General features: G+C 30.6%; 1 protein-coding gene across 1 annotated transcript; it reads left to right on the forward strand.

The window, feature by feature from the left end:
- Positions 2,859-4,040, forward strand: LOC109358014 (F-box protein At5g07610-like). Its single transcript, XM_019602079.1, has one exon. It carries the CDS (start codon positions 2,859-2,861, stop codon positions 4,038-4,040), a length of 1,182 nt encoding a protein of 393 aa, XP_019457624.1.

Below are 13,364 nucleotides of genomic sequence, written 5' to 3' on the forward strand. Positions count from 1 at the left end.
CGCTTACCCACTATCAGTAACCGATTACTGAAGACTGTTGCATGAGATTTCAGATTTCAAAACGAAATGTTTTCATTCCAAATGAAATCTCTTCACTTCAAACAACTCCTACACTTTCAGAAAGACACCATGAGTGTTTGGAAAGTCTATATAAAGACTCTAACTCTCACAATATAAACACACAACTTTTATACAACTCTCATACGACTCTGAAAAATTCTCTCACTATTTTTCTGCACTTTTGTACTAAGTTCTTAAACTTTCAAAAGAGAAATTTTCTGAGTTACTTGAAGTAATTATTTCAAAGTTTTACAAATCTATTGAGCATTATTACTAAGTATACAGAGAGAGTTGATTGAATTGCAAGTGTTATAATATTTCATACTTGTAAAGGGAATCCAAAGCCATCATTGAAATTCTTCAATCATTGCAATAAACTTTCTTTCACATGGTGTGAATAGAAAGGGGATAGAGTTACTTGGAAAGGTATTTTCCAAGAGTATAAATATTAGTGAGTGTGTAAGATACTTAGAGATCTCGGGGTGAGATATTGTAATTACTACTCATAATATTTAGTGGAAAATCTCTTGTGTTGCAAGAGTACTGGACGTAGCCTTCGGTGGACAAGAAGGTGAACTAGTATAAAATTCTTGTGTACTTTCTTTTCCCTTACCTATTTAATTTATTCTTGTTTATTTTTCTGCAATATTATCCGTTGTACATTAACTCTTACATTTTGCAGAAAAAGCTACCAAAATTTTAAGTCAATTAATTCACACCCCTCTTAGTTGCAATCTCATTCTTACAGTTTGCTCTTGTATCTTGATGCTCTACTTTAATATATTTGTGCAATAGCACTTCTATTAAACAAAACGTAGTTACTTTATTTTTTTTGAAATTCTATAAGATGAGTAATGTTATATCCTTTTATTAAATCTTCATATTGATAACAAAGTGATATATATCATTTGTAAATCAATCATTAATAAACAAAATATCATTTTCTGACATATCACTTTTCTTGTAGGTAGAGGAATTTAGTAGGAAAATATATCATTTTCCTTATAAGATTATAATTTTCAACTCATTTAATATTTCTCATAATTCATAGTATCAATGACAATGACAAAATAGTGGAGGTAACCAAAACTTTGACTATAGCAAATGATATAAAATAATAAAAAATATTATATAAAAAATATAATTTTTTATTATAAAAAGACAACCAAAACCGTCAATGAGGTGTCTTGTAATAAGATTAGAGCTGTAAATTGAAGGAGTGTAATATTTATGTACTGACAATGTAATGATTTATACATAGTCAGTATATCATTTATTACTCATTTGTATTATTTTTATTTGAGAGCCAATAATATTTAAAATGAATGATGACTGATGAACTGACTATGTAAAAAATTCTTACAATATCAGTGCATACATTTTATTTTTCTCATGCTGAATTTACTTAACACACATTGGGTTCATTAAATGTACTTTAAAAAAAATATTGAATGCACTTCAATATCGTTCAATGTATATATTAAATGTATTGTAATGAATATTTAGTAAGTATTAAATGTAGCTTAATATATATTGAATTAATATCATATCAAAGTTCCTTCAAAAGAATTTTCCTATCAATATAAACAAATATACACAATTTATAAAGAAATGTTGTATTATTGATTCTCTGATTTTAAGTTTTGGTAATTGCGAGCCACTCACGTGAGAACAATGCGCTATTGTAAAAAATAAAATAATTTATATGCATCATTAGATCTTATTTAAATGGTTAAGATTAAAAGATAAATGTAGATGATTACCATGTGACCAATAACTAACTTTTAATTCAAACCATTCATAATTAATTATAAGACCAAAATTTATTGTTATCACTGATTTAATATGAAAATTATTCTTACTTGAGTCAACCCTGATATATTTATATCAATTAGTTAAACTCATATTTATCTTTTCTATACTGAATTATTTAAGAGTGTAATATATATGAATGGTTGATGTAAAAATTTATACACAATTAATGGATCGTTTCGTCTTCATTTGTATTACTTGTTTCAGAGTCAATGATAATTAAACATGAATGGTGAAAGATACACTAATATTGTATAAAAATTTTACACTTCCGGTACATATATTTTTTCCTCAAATTTTAATTTCTACAAAGCTAATTATTTTAGATTTTTTAACATTTTTTATTTTGATAAATAGAAATTGACAATTTATTCTCTTATATAAAATTGTATTTATTCCATTTGGTGTATATATCACATCCTAAGAGTTTAAATTTTTCTATGTAGATGAAGAAAGTTTCAATTATTATATATACATGTATATATATTTTTGGTTATCGTATATACATGTATCTTAGAATGATATCGAGTCAGTTAGATTATCTTTTATGGTAATCTATAAATAAAAATAATTATATTAGCATATCAAAGAGTAATATTCCATTTTAGTTCATTAGCATTTATTACTTTCCTTTGTTACTTATATACAGCTAAATTTAAGTGTTAAAAAGAAAATATTGATTTGATATCAATGCATCAAGTACATGAGTGTAACATCTATCCATTATTAATATAAAAATTTATACACAGTCATTATATTATTTATTATTCATTTGTATTATTTTTATTGAAGAGTTAATAATAATAAAATATAAATAATAAACAATATAATAACAATATATAAAACTTATACAACATACATTTTTATTTTATTTTTTCTGTTTATAAATTGTACCTACAAACCCTATTCAGACCATAATAAAACCAAAGCAGAAAGAAAGAGAAAAAACCAAACACAAGTTGCATGTTCATTTGAAGTGTTCCATTATGCAAAGCTCACGTGATGCTGTTCTTGAAAACACTAATCTTGTGTCTGAGATTCTTCTCCGATTGCCAGTAAAATATGTTCTCCGATGCAAATGTCTCTCCAAAGAATGGTTCAAAACCATTTCCACCCCAGAATTTCGTAATTCTCACACTCTTCGTATGTGCCAAAATTCTCCACCATCCCTTTTGATCCACACATGCAGACACACATTGCAATTCCAAATAGTGTATTTGTCCAACACTGATGAAAACCCATCACCCATAAGAACTTGTGAATTTGATAACTACTTGTTTAATCCTAATCTCTTTATTAATATCATGCAATCATCCAATGGTTTTATACTCTTCAAAGCAACTTACTGCATCCTAGGAATTCGTGTACCTTGTTACAGCAACCAACACCAATATAACTTCTTTAACCCAATCACTCGTAAGTTCTCTTTTGTTGGTTTCCCACGTGAAAATTTTAAGGATAAAATAGTTGCCCTTTATTTTGCTTTTGAGCCTTTAAGATCTCCTTACTTCAAATTTGTTTCATTTCGGAGAGTGATTGATGTTAATTGGAGATGGGATAATCTCACAGGGAATCAAAGTTCTAGCCCTAAAAAGTTTAATGTTAACTTATTTTCATCTGAGACTAGTTCTTGGAGTGAGGAAGATATTTTATTTATTGCTCCACCCAATATACATGTTGATTCTGGTGTATACTGCAATGGTGCTATATATTGGTACATTTCTGGTGGGGATTCTATATATTTTGATGTAGGTAGGAAATGCTTTAATACCTTACCATATCCTACATTCATTGACTACAATAATATGCTTGTTAAGTATTTTGGAGAGTCCAAGGGGAATTTGCATTTGATACTAGTTAGCAATGATGAAAGTGTGGAGTTTGATATCTTGGAGCTGAAGAAAGATATCTCTGGTTGGGTTGTAAGATATCATGTGGATCTGAATCTTATTGGAGGCACATTTTCACAACATGGTAACCTTAAGTATTCAGTGTTATGTGTTGTTCGTCAAGCAAAAGAAGAGGACTCAATGCTTGTGTTGTTCGTAGATTCCAAAATCTTGTCCTATAATCTAAAGAATCATACTTCAAGAATTGTTTGTGGAATTGATGATGTGGGTCAATCATTTCAGTACTTTGAGACCTTGTCAAATATTTTGGATTTTTAGCTAGCTTAATTGGCACCTTCAATCATCCTTTGATGCCTGAAATAATGTAGAGCCATTGACTCTATGATATGAAGAAGTGAAACATCTATTTGGCTATGTATCTTGTTTGTTTTCTTATATTTAGACTATGACCTCTTGTACCTCATTTTATATGTTCATCAATATATCTGATGTGTATGAGTTTTATGTGTTTTTCAGTAATCTGTTTTGTGTTTTTGTTGTTGAAGTAGATATACTTTTAGGTTGAAATTCATCAAATGCTATATACATGAACTGCTATTAGCATTTGTAAACGTACATGATTTATTTATTATATCTAAACACCAATTAATTAAGATGGGTGGGGTATTATGCAACTACAATTATATATCTAACAAGTAACAACAACAAAGCTCTTATCCTATCGGTTGGAATTAGCAACATAGATCAAATATGTTATAATATTCTATGATAAATTATGTTCGTCGAAAAATTAATTGGTTTATAAATTAACTAGTCCACATGATGACCACCGATAGAAATTGATCAATCTGGTGAGGTCATAAACCAGTCATAAAAACCATTAGAAAAATTACAAATCACATGGATTTGACTTTGATCACGTCCATGAAACCAGATAATTCAAAAATGTTGTTCTTGAAAATAATTGATTATGACTTCTTGTACCTCAATTCATATGCTGTTTTTTTTACTGAGACTTGTAATGTTTCTAACGTCCTAACCTTTTCACCCTTATGATGAATTAGCTATCTAAGGGTAATGTCTATATTTCTTTTCTTTATCAAAATTCTAACAATGATAACATTGTTACAAGAATTCCTCACAACTTTAAATACTATTTGGGCTATAGGCATGCCCTTACGGCTAGACACAAACATGAGAGTCCAACTTTTCTGTCCAATATTGGATAGTCCAATTAAGGCTGAATTATAAGGGAAAATGAATTTTAAAAATTATTTTATTAAAAAATAATTTAAAATTATGACCATTAGATTTTTATTTCTGTCACATGTCACAATCTTAACATGGTAATGGACCTCCAGTATAGGAGAGGAACCGAATCTCAAACATGATTGACTTTATTTCATTAGGCATTAGGAAAAATCTCTATATCTTAGGTTTTATTTGAGTTTTGAAGGAGAATGAAAAGATATTGAAAGCTTGAGAGACATAAAATATATTGGTCAGATGACTATGAAGACTTCCATTTTCTTTCAATCCACTCCAATACTCAACTCACAAACAAATCCTTCAAATCATAAATCTGTGTTGCACTATTCCACTAAAGCATATAGCTTATAACTTAGATTTGGGAAAAACCAAACAATATTAAAGAACTAAAAAATACTAGGGTGACTTTGGTTCAGCGAGCGATACTTGTTGGGAGAGATAATCACACACTACAAAAGGGATTTGTCCTTACTTATAGGGTGAAATGATACTCTTAATTATACCAAAATTAAGACACAGGGAATACATTTTTCTTTCTTTTTTGTCCTTATTGTCTTCTAGTAAAAATACTCCTCTTGAAAGTGAAAATAACCTTAGTAATTCCATGAAAAGTATCCGTTTTAGGAATTCAGTTACTATATAATGGCACATTTTTTTCTGTTATTGGTATCACATGCTAGAAGTTCATTCATATCACCTCTTCTTATGGAGTTGGAGAGGGGAAACTATATGGATTTGGAAATAGTAGAAGACTCGATAAATATGGAGAGGGTTGAAGATTCAATGGAGTTAAAAATAATATGAAACTTTTGGATATGGAATCTATCCTGTCTTGTCATTTATAATTAATAATAAAAATTAAATTCTGTGATATAATGGAATGTTAGAGTTATTACGAATATTTCAATGCATTGTTTTACTTTGTTGTTAATATCCCAAATGATGGGAAATTTACATGAATTTTGACTTGTTTATTATGGTTATAGTGTAACTTTTTAAAATATTATCAGAGTAGTACATTTTTCATTCAACTCATGTATAGTATGTGTACGAGACTTTTTTTTCTCTTAAAATCATGGACATTATCCACAATTTCACTTTTTCCATTTTCTCCCTCCTAAAATCGTGGCTGTGAAACTTGAGTTGTGTGTTGTAGTGAACATTATTCATGAGTACTATATACTAGAAACCCTATATATATTACTCCCCACTAAAATCAGAAAACACACTACAACATTATCTTTTCCTTATTATTTTCTCATAATCTTCCTTCTTTCTTCCTAATTATTTGTTTGCCTTCTTTGCTTATCTTCAAGGTAACTATATTACTTCTATAAGTACAAGTATTATTATTATTATTCTGAATGCTATGATATTTATAATTTTTCTTTGATGTAGATGATTATCATAAGAGATATTGTTAGTGATTTTAGTAATAAGGATGACATTGAGTTATGTGGTGATGTTAATGAGGAGGAGGACGATGTTGAGATTGGTAGGAGTGAAGCATACGGTAACATAACATATGTTGCTCCGTCATGTTTTTTTTTAGTGATACTAATTCTCAGGCTAGTCGTGACTATTGACCAGGATCAACTATTTTAAGGAATGAGTATGATTTAGTTGTTGAGATGCAATTTGAGTATAAAGAAGCAACAATAGATGCAATTAAACAATTTCATATTCATAACTCATTTGACTATATTGTTAAAGAGTCTAGGCCATATAGATACGTTTGTCATTGCAAATATTTTGGTGCAGGATGTGAATGGCGAGTCCATGCATCTTTAAGTGTAAAATGTGGTTTTTGGGAAATAAAAAAATTAATGGAACACATACTTGTGTGTCCACTGTTGTTTCCCAAGACCACTCAAAACTAAACTCATCATTCATTTCAAAATGTATTATTAATTTGGTATATGAAGTTCCCAGCATATCAATTAAGACACTTGCAAACGAAGTTGTAAGTCGTTTTGGGTATAATGTAACTTATAGAAGAGCTTAGAATGTGAAGCAATTAGTAATGAGCATAATTTATGGTGACATGGAGGGTTCGTACAATGATTTACCATGTTGGATGAACGCTTTCCAGCACTTTGCCCTGAGTATAATTGTATGTTATGAAGCATCTCATCACTTCATAGATGGTATTCCAGATCCTAATAATTTCATTCTTGACAGGGTATTTTGGGTCATTAAGCGATGCATTGAAGGGTTTGCATTTTGCAAACCAATTCTACAAGTTGATGGAACATTATTGACATGCAAATATACTGGAACATTGCTAATAGCAAGTTCATAAGATGATAACCAACGTATCTTTCCAGTTGCATTTGTCATTGTTGAAGGAGAAACGAAGGAAGCCCGAAAGTGATTTTTTACAATCTTCGAACTTTTGTTACCCCACAACCAAACATATATATAATATCAGATAAGGGTATAGGGTTGTTGCATGCACTTTGTACCGACTTGCCTAGATGGTGTAATACTAAATCAGTTTATTGTATTCATTATCTTGCCAACAATTTTAACAATAATTTTTTGGATTCTGATCTTAAAGATAAAGTTATTCAAATGAGTATGACTTTTTTAAAAATTTTAATGCTTTGTATATATATATATATATATATATATATATTATGAATTTATTTATTAATTACAGTTTTATTGTAGGATATGAGTTGATGCGGTCACAGTTTGAGCGAATGCTTAGTGCGTTGCGTGAAAAAAAAAATCCAAGGGCAGGAGTATAGTTGGACCATATCCTTAAAGAAAAGTGGGCTCAATGTTACGATGAAGAGAGACGATACGGAAATATGACTACCAAGCTTGCAAAATGCATTAACGGTGTTTTGAAAGGATCTAGAGCTCTTCTCATCACTGCCCTTGTCCGAACAACATATTATAGACTAAATTCGTGGTTTGTTGATCATAGAGATTAAGCAATTAACATGATCATCAATGTTTGCTACAAGTTCAAACACCCCAATGTCGACAAATGAGTCACAAGAATTTTACCGTCCTACTATGCCATCACAACCAGAACAAAGCAATATTCAAAGTAGTGATGATGAAGGTGGTGAGGAAGAAGAGGAACAACAACTTAGAAGAGTTCTTCCACCACGCAGAAGAAGGCCACCCCATGTGGCATTTAATCACATCATAGACGTCATTGAGAATATGGATTTAATTTCTATGTTTGTAATTTCAATATTTCCAATTTCTATGTTTTTAATTTCAGTTTTTTTAATCTTTATGTTTTTCATGTAAATGTTTTTTCATGTCATTTTTTATCTAATTAATATTAATTATATCAGTAGTAATGAAATAAAAATAAAAATAAAATATGAATAACAAAGGTTAAATTAATAAAATTTATACAACCCTAAAAACCCATCAAAAATCCCTATAAACAGTAAGAAAACTCAACTTGAAGTATGCACCGAATAAGGGCAAAAATAAGGACTCGTGGACCAGGAACATAATTTTAGGAGAGAGAAAAAATAAGGGGCGAAAATCATGGACTTCATCCACTATTTTAGGAGAGAAAATGGAAAAAGTGAAGTTGTGAATACCATTCACAACTTTAGGAGAGAGAAAATGTGACATTTTGGGTGGTGTCCACAATTTTAAGAGAGAAAAAAATATTATGCGTACTATGCACGAGTCCAGTGAAAAGTACATTACTCTGTTATATTTTAAAAAGTTATACTAGAACCGTAATAAACAAGTCAAAATACACTAATTTTGTAATCTTCCATTATCCCAAAAGGACTTACAACACTGGAAATTAAACTCTTGACCTTCCATTAACTATTGATGTGAAATACCACAAGTTGTTGGTCTAGTGGTGTAAGTCCTTGCTAGATCTATAGAATGACTACAAGGTCAAAGGTTTAATTCCTAGAACGACACTTGTTGGGAAGGACAATCATGTATCCCAAAATGATTAGTTTCTTAACCGAAAGGGTGAAGGGATACCCTTAGTAGTAGCAAAATAAAATAAAATAAAATAAGGAGTGAATTAAAACCATAATCACAACTTTATTGAAAACAAACACCTTTTTAGATCAAAACAACTATCTTTATCCAAACTAAAGAACATTCAGCAATATTCTTCAAGTTGTTTTTCAACTTGTTCAAGTTCTTCATAAACTCCATGGATTTCAACAAATCCAACAGTTGTGGTTTTATAAGTCTTTAAAGAACCTTCCTTACAGTTGTGGTTTTATATGCCAATTTATCTCAAATGGCCGAATGGCTTCTTGGCTATGTTCATGATGGTTTCTTCACCCTTTCACCTTAGCTTTTCCAAGCTTCCAAGCACAAGATTAAAGGCCTAACGAACTTTTATACAAACATAAGCATAAAACATCTACAAAATAGTTGAAAGGCATCACCCTTATTGATTTTTTAAAAGTGTAAAATAAAAAAAGAAACATACTTAAAAATGCTTATAAATAAGAACTTATGCTTCTTGGGATGTAGCCTAATAGGCAATATGCTAGAGTTACAGCACGTATTTTAGATGTATAATAGTGTTTTCATGCATGTTTTGTTTGACTACGATAGTATATTGACATTATTAACGTGCTTCTCAAATACTATTGTATTGAATATATACCACATCACATCACACAAAAAGTGATGTCATATATTTCATACATACAACAGCGCATCATATACAAAGCGTTGTCATGTTTATCTTACATAAACAGCGCATCATATATGTATTATTAGCAGCGCTTATTGTTGTGCTATTGTATTGTATATATATAACAACGCATTATCATAAAAGCGTTGTTGTATGATTCATAAATATTCTCAAACAACACATTAATACAACATCGTAACACACATAGCTCTGTTATATTAAGCATGTACAACAACACTATCTATAAAAAGTGATATTGTATTAATCCTTTATAACAGTGCATATCAAGGCTTCCCCTAGAATTCTCTGTTGATTTGTATAAATTAATACATGCATATACATTTATTAGCAACACATACATTCTCAATAACACTAACATTTATACATTCTCAACAATACAACAAACACATTAATACAAACCAAGAGTTTATTTTATTAGCATCAATACAATACAAACTACAAACAATGAATATCATGCCAAATAGATTTTGATAGAGTACATCAATACAATACAAACTACAAATAATGAATATTATGCTAATTATATTTTGTCAGAGTACAAAATCACAAATTAAAAATTATGCAAATTATAAATAAACAAAATATACAAATTAGAAACATAGAATAGTGGATCATTTCATATCAGCTGGGTCACAAACATAGAATATTTATTGAGCTTGTGATGCTAGAATAAATGGCTCATCTTTATATCTTGGCCTATGAGGATTCACTTGCATGAACCCTAACTCATCAACTCAGAAGCCATTGTTATGATCAACCCATTATGCTCTTTGGAACATCGATTATGCTCTTTGGAAATCCAATTTTCATTCTTACTTGGGTAAAACTTCCTTAGCATCTCCTTATGTATTTCAACATATGGCTCAACCTCGTCGACATTATGCAAAACATATAAGTGTGCTTGCTCCAATTCGGTTCTTGATATAGTCAATATTTCATTCCTAGTAATACCTTCACCAAATGTTTTTTTTTTTGCATATCGAGGCTTTGGAATGCCCATGAAATCACCATCGGTAAGGTGTCCGGTATAAAAATTAAGAGCTTCTTCAACAACATATCGCTTGACAATACAACCCTCTAGTCTTGATTAGTTCTTCACATACCCTTTTAATGTCTTCATATAACGCTCAAAGGGGTACGTCCATCTCATATAGGATGGGCCACATAGTTATGTCTCTCGAACAAGATTACTGCTTAGATGAACCATTACGTCAAAAAAAGAAGGTGAGAAATACATTTCAAGCTCACACAAAGTCAAAATAATTTGTCTTTGCAATGCATGTAATTTCTCAGGGTCAATCATTTTGCTTCAAATTGCCTTGAAGAAGAAGCATAACTTAGTTATGGTTCCTCATACTTTTTTAGGTAGAATTGATTGTATTCCAATAGACAAAAAATACTCCATAAGTACATGACAATCATGAGGCTTAAGATCTTTTAACTTGAGGTCTTTCATTGATACGAAGTTCTGAATGTTGGAAGAATACCCCTCTGGAACTTTAACACCATGAAGAAATTTACAAATTCCATTTTCTTATTCCTCGATAAAGTATAAGTTGTTGGATGTAGAAATGTACGTTTTTCCTTCATTATTGACCTCAATTCCTTTCTTATTCCCACACTAACCAAGTCCAACCTTCCATTCAAGCCATCTTTGTCTTATCAGGGAAATTGAGTAAGGTACCAAGGAAATTTTCAAACATATTTTTTTCAATATGCATAACATCGAGGAAATGTCTTACATATAATGAACTTCAATATGATAATTCAAAGAAGATTGACATTTTCTTTCACCCATTTGTGATAATTTCTTTTGCAAAAGGTTTACCAAATTTATTATTCAAACTCTTTAACTTTTGAAATAATTGGTCACCCATCAACGGCAAAGGAGTATGACCTTCTTCATTGTTTTCATCAAATGATTTTCTCCATCGTGACAGTGATGATCTGAATGCAAAAATCTACGATAGTCAATGAAGACATTCTTCTTATAGTGTTCCAACCTCATTGAATGAGTATTGTCTTCATATACAGGACATGCAAAATGTCCTTTTGTACTATATCCTGACAGATTACCATAGGCAGAGAAATTACTAATTGTGCCGAACAACAAAGCCCTCAAGTTGAATCTTTCTTCCGTATACTCATCATACACATTTATGCATGTCTCCCAAATTTCCTTCAAGTCTTCAATTAATGGAGCCAAATATATGTCTATGTCATTTCCTGGTTGTTTAGGTCCAGAAATTAACATAGATAACTTCACATATTTGCGCTTCATGCATAGAGAATGAGGTATGTTGTATATCACCAACATTATTGGCCATGTACTGTGGGAGCAACTTTGAAAACTATGTGGGTTAATTTCATTCATTGACAATGCAAGACATAGCTTTCTTGATTCTTGACCAAAACTAGGATAGTCATGATCAATTTTTCTCCGTTGAGGAGAATTTGCAGGATGCTGAAGCTTGTCATCTTTAATCATTTCTTCATCATGCCATGTCAACTTCTTGCATCTTTGATATTGCTAAACATATGCTTGAATCTTGCTTTGATGGGATAATACCATACAACCTTTTTGGGAATTGAGTCTTCCTTCTTATATCACGATTCATTATATTTAGAACAAAACTTTAATGAAGCATACTCATTAAAAAATAAGATGCAATCATTTTCACAAGCATGTGTCCTAGTGTAGTTCATGTCAATGGAACATAACATTTGTTTTGCATCATAGGTTCGAGAAGGGAGCACATTATCTTCCGGCAACATACCCTTCAGAAGTGCAAGCAATTCGGCGAAACTCTTACCAGTCCATCCATTAACATATTTCAACTTACACAACCTTGATACCGCTGTCAATCTTGTGTTTAGTACAACCATCATATAATAGTTTCTCAACATCACTTATCAACCGCTGAAACATCTCAAGACAATCCTGAAGATCCTCTTCGACAATGTTTGTCATTTCCTCGAAACAATCTTCTTCATATGCATTTGTGTAGTTGTCTTTCATATATATCTCATCATCACAATCCATAACGTCTCTCTTCTCACTATATCTTGTCCAACACGTGTAACTTTGATCAATATTGTGATACACTAAATGAACTTTGAACTCATTTGGAGTAATTCGGTTTGAGTAACAACATCTTAAGCAAGAACATATAATTCTATTAGGATTTTCAGCATTCTCAATTGCAAACCTAACAAATTATTTCACTCATTCCTCAAACTCCTTCGTCAACTGATTAGCACTCATCCATTTTCGATCCATTTTTCTATTAACAAAAAAATATAATGAGAATAAATCTCTAAAGTTTGGATTTAAGCTCACCAAGTAGAGCAAATACATTATTATGTTATTAAAGTGAAAGATGTTGGAAACCCCAACTCAATACATGCTAAATGAGCAAATACATTATAAGGAAAATATTTATAACTCAATACAAGCTAAATATAATAAAATTAAGAAGATAAATAATTATAAGGAAAATTCACTTTCAATTTGTGTTGAATGTGTGAATGATGATTTTGAGGTTAAATGAGTGAAGAATTTTCGAAATCGGTGTTGAATGAGTGAATGATTTTCGGTGTTGAATGATGATGAGGTTGAATGATTTTCAAGGTCGATTTTGAGAGTAAATGAGTTTCACCGCTGAGTAAATGAGTGTTGGGATTGGAGAATGTGTGAG

Source organism: Lupinus angustifolius, chromosome LG10, assembly GCF_001865875.1.
Source record: "Lupinus angustifolius cultivar Tanjil chromosome LG10, LupAngTanjil_v1.0, whole genome shotgun sequence".
In the NCBI taxonomy this organism is placed as follows: domain Eukaryota; kingdom Viridiplantae; phylum Streptophyta; class Magnoliopsida; order Fabales; family Fabaceae; genus Lupinus; species Lupinus angustifolius.

Excerpts from the sequence above, each read along its gene's own strand:
- LOC109358014 (XM_019602079.1), top strand. The coding sequence starts at position 2,859 with ATGCAAAGCTCACGTGATGCTGTTCTTGAAAACACTAATCTTGTGTCT.